At 32.7% G+C, this 12,037-nt stretch overlaps 1 protein-coding gene across 1 annotated transcript in view; it reads left to right on the forward strand.

The window, feature by feature from the left end:
- The window catches only part of LOC115909205 (kelch-like protein 1), a 124,274-nt gene that overhangs the window by 94,629 nt on the left and 17,608 nt on the right, over positions 1 to 12,037 (forward strand). The window contains exon 7 of the mRNA XM_030958355.1: positions 9,040 to 9,202. Within this exon, the coding sequence (XP_030814215.1) occupies positions 9,040 to 9,202 (163 nt within the window). The remainder of the gene's footprint in view (positions 1 to 9,039; positions 9,203 to 12,037) is intronic.

Here is a 12,037-nt window from a genome sequence, read left to right on the forward strand (position 1 = left end):
TGAGAGGGAACACCCACTGTGCTTCTTAGATCCAGCCTGATTCTCAACTTTCATGCTTTCTGCTCTAGAGTCCAACTCATGAGTCAGAGGGAGGGAAAAAAAATTACTTGGGAAAAATACAAGGATGCCTCTGAACCTTTCAAGTAGCAATGAGAAATACTAATAGAGGGAAAGATTGTGGAGAAACTGAATTATCAGTATTCTTACTATACAGTAAATCTCTAAGGTAAAATACATATATAAATACAGGTAATAAAATAATATAAAAATATTAAAATCTAGACGTTTAAATTACTTATTATCAGTCTGCATATTTTTTAATCACCAATGATAATTTAGAAAATATTTTGTCTACTTTTAAAAGTATTCAAGTGTTGACTACTTCATTGATTCAAAATTAGTGAAATTATTTAGAAGTAATGTTTATATTTTCAAAAGGAATTATTGTTTATGAAATAATTTTGCATTGTGTGAAAGCTTAGAGCATAAATACAACTGCAGTTTTAGAGGTCTAAGAATTTGTGTAGGATTCAGCAGCCTAGGTATATTCAGTAGGTATATTGTACAATGGAGTAGAGCAACTGTGGTGACATAATCTGATTTCCATGGGAATAAGAAATGTAGCATGTTTAGAATTTAATTATTTGTGGCTTGGGAACACTTCCTGCTTCTTAAGGTACAACAAATACTATTGAGTAGACTGGAAACTGAGAATCTGGTAATGCAAAAATAACTTAGATTCCAGTTGCACTGGCACTTTTAAAAAGAAAGCCAAAGGTGTTTTATTGAGTATTTATGTCTGTGTGTGTGTATGATTTGAGAGATGTCAAAAATATTGATTCTTGAGAAACTATTGAAGATACAAAACTAAACAAAAAAAATACAGTAAATTTTTATGAACACATATTTAAATAAAGCTAGGATAGTAATGAAGTACATAATGTCTTAAAGGGCAAGCAGTAACAATGTAGCATCAATAGAACTGCTTACCAGTTTAGTAAATTCTGGTGGAATTATTCCTTCATAAAGCAATTACTTGAAAAAAAAATAATATTGTGTATAAAATTTCTTTATATAAATATTGACATAAAGCAGATATTTTAATCCCATTGTTCTCCCTTGGTGAAGTAAATAATTTCTGACAATAAATTTGTAAAATTTCAATAGTTTCTTAAAAAAAGCCTGCAGTGCAATATCAGAAAAAAAGTATCAGATACTAGAAACCTTAATAGATCCGTAATAGCAAAACGAGTATTGGATTGCACTGAAACAAGTGAAGGAGAAACACATAGGTAACACATGTTTGGTACAATAAATTCATAATGATCAGGTCATTGCAATAAAATGATATCTACCAAAGATGCATTTTATGAGACGAATATGGAAAGTAATCACCTCTAATTTATTTTATGCCAAATATTTTGTTAGGAAACAAAGCCTTTGAAGAATGAGTGCTACTAACAGATTTTTTAAAACAGTTCCACCAGGAAAATGTGGGCTATGGTAGATCAGATACACAGCAAAGTACCAAAATTATTAACTGTACAGGCTGTCTGAGTTTTACCTCTTTCATGAACCATAATATAAGATAGATTATTGCTTGCTCAACACTGAAAATTTAATGATGAATGATACCTCTTTTTAGACCTAGTTTGAAAGATAATTTTGAAGTCAGTGAAAGCTGAACTTTCATCCACCATTTTAAAAACTTTTGCTATGACAGTTAAGCAATGGCATTATTTTAGAAAGTGCTTAAACCCCAATAAAAACATGTTTGTCTGCGGAGTTACAGTCTGTCAGAAAGCATTCTGGAAGAGTAAATACCATTAAAATAGACTAGGAATATAAATAAAAGCCTTAATACACCCATTCATGGTAGCTGTAAAATAAACTATAAAAATGTTGAAGATAAAAGGGATCTTTGTTCTTCTTTCTGTGCTATCTTGCATGATAGCTTCTTCTTTTTATGTATCACCATTCCTGGGCTACTGAATAGCCAAAAATGGCAAATTTAAATCTTTCATTAACATACAATACAAAATAAGTAGTTATTTTTTCTAGGTTTGGATTTTTTTTTTTAATTTCACAACATAATGAATGCAGATTTTTGGTATGTTTTCTGCATGTAAAAAAAACACTTTGTGAAGATTAAAAAGTGCAGAGGTGCAGAGATAGATGCATGAAAATCTGATATTCCATTCTGGATGTCAGGGCATATGTAAACCTGGAGGCTGGAGATGAAAGGCAGGAAGAAAGAAATGTCAGTAAAACGAAGAGAATTGAATTAGCATTGAAACTAACAGATTAGGTCATACCCTATTAATATGATAAAACTGTAATTATTTATGACTAATTAATTTCCCAATATTGTGGAGCAACTATTTATAAGTAACAGAATTATTGAATTATATAATCATATTTTTGCATAATGTTTTTTACAGTGCCAAACAGCTGGATAAAGCAAACTTTTCCAGATAGTAGTTTCTTAGAGCACGCAGACAACTGAAAATATTATAGCACTTCATGCTATAACATATATGATACTGACCAAATTCTACTGAGATGGGCAGTGATAGTCCAGATTTCCAGAGGATGATGCCATACAGTATCATTTTGATATCATTTTGATGCCATATCATTTTGATCAGCTGTGGTCAGCTAAGAAAGATTCATGTCACATAAAAGTTCAACTTGAGAGCCTATTGTAAATATCTTATTTTTCTGCAATGGTAAATCTTTCTGGGTACATCAGCACCTCATAAAAGAAATGCTGTAGTTAAGATGTGTGTTCTCCATCTTTATGTGGTGATTTCTATGCACAGAAACCCCCGCAACCCAAAAAACACAACAAACAAAAATGCCAAAACATATCGCCAACTAAGCATTGAGTGGAAGAGTTCCACGACAGACTGGCTTACCAGAGCACAGCAATCTTCTGATATAAATGTATTTTTTAACCCAGAAGCAGCTGTTAAGAGATTAGTTCAAGAATCTTTCTTTTAGGCAACATTGACCAGTACTACATGCCTCCATGTAGTTACATTATTATTATTTTTTCCATGTGAAATCTCAGGAAAAATGACTGCTTTCACTGTGGGTTGCAATAAGGGCTGAACATTTTAAAGTATTTTCTCTAGAATATTGATTTGCATGTATATTAGATTTCTGATTTGGATTTTTCTCCTAATCATGGGCAACATCAGAGGGATTTTTTTCCCTGAGTTATTAAGTACCTTTTCTTTGTACTTTGCACCTTTACTAAGTAGCAGATCGTGACCCAATTCACTAAAGAGTTACAAATCATAACAGCAACACTCATAATAATTTCTGAGTCATGTTCTCAGGATAATAGTGTAGCAGAACCTAGTGTCTTAGCTAAAAAACTGAGTGTAAACAGAGGGTCGACAGGCAGATCTTTGCTTCTATAAATTTGCATTATATTAGCAAGTTAACGTAATATCTTCTGGCCCAAGAGGGCAGTGATATTGCTATAATTCTTTAAAGCATCCTTGATACTTGTGAATTTACATAGGAATAGGTTTTTTCAACATTGAGTCACTGAATATTCCCTAGTGAAGGTAGGTCAGGTCCAATTCTCCAATTAATGACACACTAAATTCCAAGATTGGGCTATGGCAGTCCTATATGCAGCATCCAAAGAACAGTATTTGTATTTCCCACTCAGTTAATATTATGGCTTTGAGAATTAAATAAATATGAGAATTAATTCATCATTTAATTAATGATGTATAATTTAAATCAAATTGGACTTTACTTTCTTTGATACCACTGCTAAGGGAGAAAAGTGGTTTAAGACTTAAAGAGAGAAAAAATAGAGTAAGAAAAAGCAGCAATATTTGTCACCCTGTTTTTTTAAGATTTTCTAAGCCTTCTGATGTTGACATTCTTATAATGAACTTTCTCACACACTTTCTGTAAATAACCCATTGTTTTGCATTCCTTTATGGAGGAGGAGAAAGTTGATGGACTGTTGGTTTGACCAGTGTCATTGGAGTGGTGTCACTGTCACCCTCCAATCCACTGTCACTTCTGGAAAACTATAAATATTGGAGTCAGAAAATAAACTGTCCTTTTTTCCTCACCTTGAGAACAGCGGTGTAAGCTTGTGTTCTTTCATGTCCTATAGTGACAAATATTAATTACAATTAATACAAAATTGTATAAATATGCTTCTGTGGGTATGGGTGAGAAAGGAGTTTGTTAAAAAAATGTGCTCCTACCTGGACATAAAATAAATGCAGATCCTAAAAAGGGTAGAATAAAGTCTGGATGTTATTTGAAAAAGTTTCATACTTCGATAGCAAACTACTGATTTGTCTTCTCACTTTCAATGTTATGATATACTGTATGTCTGTTATCTTCTTGAAAGGTAATATCCTTATTTAAAGTTGTTGGATACAAGTATATCCTTGCCAGTTAAAATTTCACGTCTCTGCAAATATCAAAATGCAGAGACCACAGTAAATCTAGGACCACAGATAATTTTTTCTTTGACATTTTGTATCCAAATGTCAGTATGAAACTATATTTATAATTATTTTATTTTAAAAAATATAATTTTTAAAATTATACTTTGTAAAATTAGGTCCATCAGGCAGATAAGGAACTGCAGAATTAAAAATATTATAGGCAGTGCTCCTTTATTTTGTAACATTACAGAAAAGCAATTTAAAATCCCATTCCAGTCTTCAAGTATAAATAACTGGAACTGTACTGATTGAGCACCTAATTAGGCATAATAGGGTTTTTTGCTGCATAGCTTTGTGAAAGCAATCAAAAGGAAAATGCCTGCCATTGCAAACTAGACAATTAATTTTTTAGATCTCATTTAGTTTAGAAAGAATACTGTTTGCTTTTATAAATTCCTATGTCAAAATGCTTAGAAGAATTATTTTCCAGGTACTTTTTTGTTCAGGAAAACATTAAGGTTTCTCTGCACTGTACTTAAAGCACTTAACTACTCAAGATATTGCTGAAAACATATCTCCTCTCAAGAAAATAAGTTGCTTCCTTTCTTAAAAGGGATGTTCATAGATGGTTCAGCTCTGCAACTGTATGAGAACTAGGAAAGCCAAACTATTCAGCGTCAGTTAAATGAAAGTAATCCATCAAAAGATGGGTAGAACAAATTACTCCCTCAGTGCCAGAATTATTATTTTCTACAAATTAAAAAAGTAAGATCTGATTCCTCCAATTTTCAGTTTCTTTGTTCAGATAAATAACTTTTGTTACAGTAAAATACTCCCTTTCTGAATGTTTTATTACTTTTGTCAGAAAACAACAAAGCACTAGTATCATGTGAAAAATTAAATCCAAGAGGATTTTTTCTTTTCTTTTGGCTTAAACTGGTTTTGCCAAATTGTTGAAGATGACATACAGGAAGAAAATGTATGAGGGCCTTCTGTCCTTTCTCTTCTCTTAACAAAGTCTCCTGAAAGAGCCAACAGCATTATTCTTCTGTGCAATTTGCTTAATGACAAATAAGAGTTCAAGCGTCAGCTGGAATAGTTATTTTCTCATTTAGAAGCCAGAAAATCCCTTCCTGTAGATATTTTTCAATATCTACATTCTGAGTGCAAATATAGGTGGATGTATATTATTTTGTGGACGGAGATGGCAGAAAATAAATTTATGTACTCTGACATCAGTATACTAGGTTATACAATGAACATGAAAACCTGTCTCATGAAGTTGAAATGAACTCTGATCTTCTAACACATTGTTCAGTATCTTGACTACAAAAAGATGAAAAATCTTATCTCAAGAGACCAAGCAGAAGTTGGCTGCACCATTTAAAAAAAATAAAAGGTATATAGAGTTCAGTACCTTTGCTCTTTAAGGAGGAGGAATTCTACAGTGTGCTAATAGTATTGGAAGTCTGACATTTCAACACAGACTACTTACAATGAATTTAATTTTTTTCTTCTATTAAAACAAATGACCTGGAACATTCAGAAAAGAGAATAGTCTTGCTTCATCAGTTTTACTGGAAAATATTTTGCTTTGTGATCTTGGGGAATGTGTCCCTTAAGCTTTTGATTGTGGTGTTGCCATTAGCTGTTATCATGGAGGGTTCAGTAATTTCAGTCAGAGAAGAGATGCACTGCAATCCATCCTGCATGATAAGGAGGCTACAAGCAATACCTTTGGGAATACAATTTAGTCCATATGTGTGATATAAAAATCACATAGACATTCTGACATCTACACTTAGAATGAATTCAAATGCTTGAATTCAATGCTTGAATATTGAATTTTTCATATAAGACACAGTCCCTCTAATATAAAATGTGTATTTATATACTTACTTGGGCAAGATGATTACGTTATCATTACTACTCATATTTTGAAACATATGATTCAAGCACTGCCTAATGGGGAAAGAAAATACTTCTGTGTAGCTTAGAACATTGCCAATCTGGCTTCTTAGAAAACATAAGAATCAAATGTGAGGCTTCACAGATGGGTGGGCCTAAACACAAGTAATAGAGATGCAACCCAGCAGACGCAACAGTTTGTGCAGCAGCTTCCACAAAAGGGCAGCAGAAACTACTGAGGGCAGTATATTGGTTTCTGCAATGGGTAAAAAAATCAGTAGGAGCTGTGCATCTCACAGGGTTTTATCTGCATTGTACAAACTCAGAAAAGTTCTGATAAGAACAGAGAAGCCATTGAAGACTATTTTCTGTATAAAGTTACTAAATGTTATTTTTCTCTCTTTGTAACAAGAAATGCAGAGAGAAAGTAACATTATATTAATGTAATGAGTTTATATTTTTTCATTGTCATAAAAAAAATTAAAACTCCATGAAAATGCAGGAAGAATGGTATTTTGATTAAGAGGAAATCAAATTTCCTACAAAAAGTGAATTAAATAATTGTAATGGCTTAATTTCCAGCAGGAAATAGATGAGAATAAAGCTCAAATATGAAGGACTTGAAATAAAAAAAATTAAATACTGAATGAGATAAAAAGAGTAATTGAGGAAAACACTTTCTATCCTAATGAAAGTGCAAATAAGTTATCTCAGGAAATAAAAGCTGGAAATTTCAAAACTGAAGAGATGTGATTTTTATGTGCATCATAGATTCCTTGTGAAATTCACTGCATAATAATATAACACTGTTTATGTGTGAAGGTGAGAGAGGGTTTATGTTGTTGTCTAGACACCAATTATGTGTACATGTATATGTATAAAAATGTTTACCCCCCTGAACTTCCTTTGAATATGATTCATTTTTTTATCCCAAAAAGAACTTGATTTTCTATTTAACTTTACATTTAATGAAGGGTATATAGATGAAAAAGCTCAGGGGAACCATGTTTTTTATAGCAATCATAGTAAATACTTTTTTTACAATGTAAACCTCTTTGTTCAGGATTTAAGAATATTTAAAATATTAGATAGTAGAGTAAACAAAAACCATGCCCAAACTACATATTTTAGTATATAATTCCATAATTTTTATGTGACCACTGATACATCTTCCCACATACTGGTCATGTTCTGAGATTAAGTATTGAGCTATATGGATTATTATCTCAGATTAATATCCACTTTAATATTCTGGAGAAATTATAACTGGAACATGTGATTGAAAAGAAAGAATTTCTAAGCAAGGCAATGAGAACAATTGGAGAATGAGTTCTACAGAAAAAGAAAAGGTTCAACCTTCATTTGGAGGAACATTTTTCTAAGGGTTAGTAGGCTTTTTAAAATTATTTTCTTTTTTAAGTTAAAAAATATTGACAAACAAAAATCAACATCCAAAGTGCAGGAACATTTTCTGAGAACACTGACATGAAACATATCCAAACTCATTGATAAATATAGTTTTAAAGTAAAATAAGCGTTTAATGAATTAGTTTTCTGAAATAGGGCAAAACATTCCTACACAGAAAGTGGAGACTTCACATGATTGAAAATTAAACATAGACTTTCCTGTAAGAAAAAAACAAAGCCATTCTCTGCAACTTTAATGATCTATTGTTTTCTGACTTTTTGATGAGTTCAAATAGTGTGAAATGGAGTGAGGATAAAAAAGACATTGGCTTAGAAACAGGACTAGATTTAGCCTGAGATTTTTCAGAGCGATGTTCATTTGGGATCATGGATTCATAGAATGGAATTACAGAGTTCACTGTCTTGTAACAAATGGTGCTTAGCTATAACTTATCTTCCAGAGCCTTCTAAGCTTAACTGAAGAGACTGTGAGATAGAGAATTCATCAATTCCTTTGACTGGGTGATTCAAACTGTTCACAGTTAAAAAATTGTTTCTTATTGAAATATGTTCGACTTCAGTTTTCACACGTTACATTTTATTTTTTTTCCAGTAGATAAAATACTCATATATCCAACATTATTTTTCTATGAAGGTGTGTGGCTATTTTTTTCTGTTTTGATAGAATGAAACTGAGGAAGCAGCTTAAATTTCTCAGTCTAATTACTTGCTCAAGCCTTCAACTGTCTTTTTTGATTCTGTACCAGTCCATCAATCTTCCTGCTACTGAAGAATTGTTCATTTTCTTCTATGTGATTGACAAAAATGGTGCAAAAACAGACTTCAACCCCTCTAGAAGCAATTCCATTCAGTGAAATCCCCCTTAGGTTGACAATAATCAGAGATCTACCAAGTATCCAGTCCCTACTTTATTGTGTGCTTTACTGCTACTCTAAAGAGCTAATTCATGATCAGAATGTTATGAGAAACCAAAGGGAATAGAAAAATCTAAGAGGACCACATAATTGACAGGTTATTCTCTGAAGCAAACACTCTTCTCAAGAAATGAAATTAAGTTTGTTTGACAAGACATGTTTTTCATAGAGCCATGTGCAGTGGCATTAATTTTATTCCTGTTTGTTGATTCTTAATTAATCAAATCTCAAACTGGTATTTCCATTTTCATTTTGAATATAAAAGTTCATTTGTTGGTTGTGTTTTGGAAAAGTGTTTTATTTTTTACTTCTGATAGAGGAAACACACTTATCTTCTCTCACTTTCTCCTTCATTTTAGGAGTTACAGTGCTTGAAGGGCCTATTTATGCAGTGGGAGGACATGATGGTTGGAGTTATTTGAACACAGTTGAGAGGTGGGACCCTCAAAGTCAGCAGTGGACATTTGTGGCAAGTATGTCAATTGCCAGAAGCACTGTTGGAGTAGCAGCATTAAATGGCAAGTGAGTAGGGTGTGCTTACACAATTGAAACACTTATTTTGAAAACCAATGAAGCTTAATTGTCATTGCTTTCCCTTATTAAGTTGCAGTGGCATTGAATTGTTCCAGAGAAGATCAAATGGTCAAAGCTGCTTTAATAGCCCTGTTACTCTGCAAGAAACTGGTTTCAGTGGTGCACAAACCATGCAGCAGACTAGCAGAAGCCACATCTGGAGAAAAAACCCTGGAAAAATTTATCTAAAGTCATGAAGAGCATCATATGATTATGCATATATATTCCAGCTTTGTTTCTCTCACACAGCTGACCATATACTTAATGCTTCCCAGTTAACAGATACTCAGTTGAATTTTTCATGACTTATATCAAACACTTTTAAGTTAAAAAAGATGTTATCTGTGTCCAAGAAAGGTAGGATGGACACCACTGAAAACTGAAAAGCAGTGGTCTCACTGCAACAAGTAGAAATCTGCCATTGATTTTTACTCCTTTTGTCTGAGTACCCATCTTTAAAAAATACCCAATATGCCAAGAACTGCAATTTGAAAGCCTATTTAAGAATCTTTCAAATTCCCAGCACTATTCTTGCAACATTGCTGTTCCATGCAACTGACGTGTGCTGCATTCCTGGGGGTATTGGAAATGGATATCTCATTGAGAAACACAATGTTGGGTTGAACATTCAGCAAAGGAAAAAAGTTTTCCATTTAAGTATGGAAGTTCTGAGAAGTTTTTTCTTGGTTATTCATTATGATTTCTTTTTTCAGCAGTGAAGTAAATAGGTAAATAAATGAAATGCATTAGATGCTTGTTGAAGTGAGAGCACTACAAACTATTCTGCATGTGTATCTCTCACACTGCTTTGGGCACTTTACATAAAATGGACACTGGATGCTAAATATTTCAAATGTGAGTTTCCTAGAAGACTTGAAAAAGTATAGCCACTTCTTTTGTGTTTTAATGTGAGAAACTATTCCATATGTGATCTTCCAACACCCTATAGTTGGCTGAATTTGTTTTCCATTTAAATTAATTTTAAGCAGAAAAATGAAAATTGTATTTTTCTATTGGCTTATGATGGAAATAAATAAAAAACGTAAAGCTTTCATATTCTGATCTCATCAGGCTCCAAGTGAAGAAATTTATTTGTAAGTAACCTCTTATTAGTTCCTGATGTATTGAAGTGTTTCAGAAGCTGACTTGTGTAGACCATGCAAGTAAATTATCAATTATTTTGCAGCTCAAACAAATTGAAAGCAATACAACCTAAATTTGGCAAAGCAGGGTGCACAGAAATGAATGCTTTTTCACTGAAATACATTTTAAAATTTAAACTGAAATTCTTATATCAACATCTTTCCTAAAACATGAAAAGGATTGTGTCAACATGTGCATCATAAACTAATTTGAAAAATAATTTTTGAAGCAATAAAATCCTACTGAATTTCTCAGAAATTTAGAAAAATAACTATCTGAAGTTTGGGATTTTTTTAAATTTTAAACTTAGTCCATTTGCCAGGGTTCTTTTCTATACTCATGTTGCCTTATTACATTTAGAAGTTGAAGTACTATTTCACCCAGGAGGGCTTAATGGAGTATCTTCCCCTGCCCACACAAAGGTCACCTGGTTGTTACCTCCAGATTTCCCAGAGTAATAGGATATAATAATTACTATCCTTTAGTGAGGAACACAGGCAATACTCATTTTCTTAAATGTCTTAGTTGTAAGGAGAGCTAGAACAACTAATAAAAGATAGAGGTGTTTTTCAAGATAAAAGAAAGACACATGACAAATTTATTTTACCAGAATTTCAACAGAGCAATTTATCTGGTGCTATGTATGAAATAAATGCTTAAGATGAAAAAAAGGTGAGTAGTACAGGGACATGAAGAAGAAAAGGACTCTATGCAATAGCTAAGATGTCACAGTTACCCCTGGAATTCTTTACAGATCTGTCCTGGGTTAAAAGAGCATAACAGCAGGAGCAAGCTAGTTAAATTACCAGACCATTCAAAGTGGCACCAAAGGGAGTAATATCATATCATTCATGTTGGCCACATAAATACATGATGGCCAAATGGCCAAATTCGTGTTGGCCACATGAATTTGGATGATCTTAAGAAGCAACACAAATAGTATATTTAGTAGTTTATGTGTGAATTAAGCCTTGTGTTTAAAGAAAATTAATGTTAAGAAGTAAAAGAAGAGGTGAAAAAAGCTTTGTAGGTTGTTAGCACAGAAAAAGAACAGAAGAAGAAATCTCAGGGAATAAAAGGAAATGCTACTGAAGAATACATAAAGTTTTATTAATATTGGAAACATATATGTTGTGTTACTGTGTGGAATTCTGGTCATCCATATCAAAGGCAGTTCAAGTGAAATTGCAAAGGCTATATAATGTGTACCATGACTATCAAGAATGCATGTCATACCAAAGAAAAGCAGTAAAACTGATACAGCTGGCAAAGAAACACATGCACAAAATAGCTGCAATTCAGCTGGCAAAATAGAGACGAAATAAAAGTAATATGGGGACAACAAGATTGTGTCCACATACCTCTCATCAGGTTCTAAATACCTGTTTATTGGTTCATATAAAGGATAATGTTATGTGGTTTTATCTAACACCAAAGACTGGAATCTGAGAATTTTCCTTTTCAGTGATAATTTTTTTTTCCCAAGTCAACAATAAGTTCCGGGCACCACTAAGAAGGTTTGCTGAGGCTTTGGAGATTCCATCTCCTACATCTTCACGTGTCTCTCATAGTCAAACAGTAACACAAGAGTGGAGCGTGTTATCCTTACTATATATAAAAATTATTTATTAACTTGATGCC

The sequence above is a fragment of the Camarhynchus parvulus genome, chromosome 1 (genome assembly GCF_901933205.1).
Source record: "Camarhynchus parvulus chromosome 1, STF_HiC, whole genome shotgun sequence".
NCBI classification, from domain to species: domain Eukaryota; kingdom Metazoa; phylum Chordata; class Aves; order Passeriformes; family Thraupidae; genus Camarhynchus; species Camarhynchus parvulus.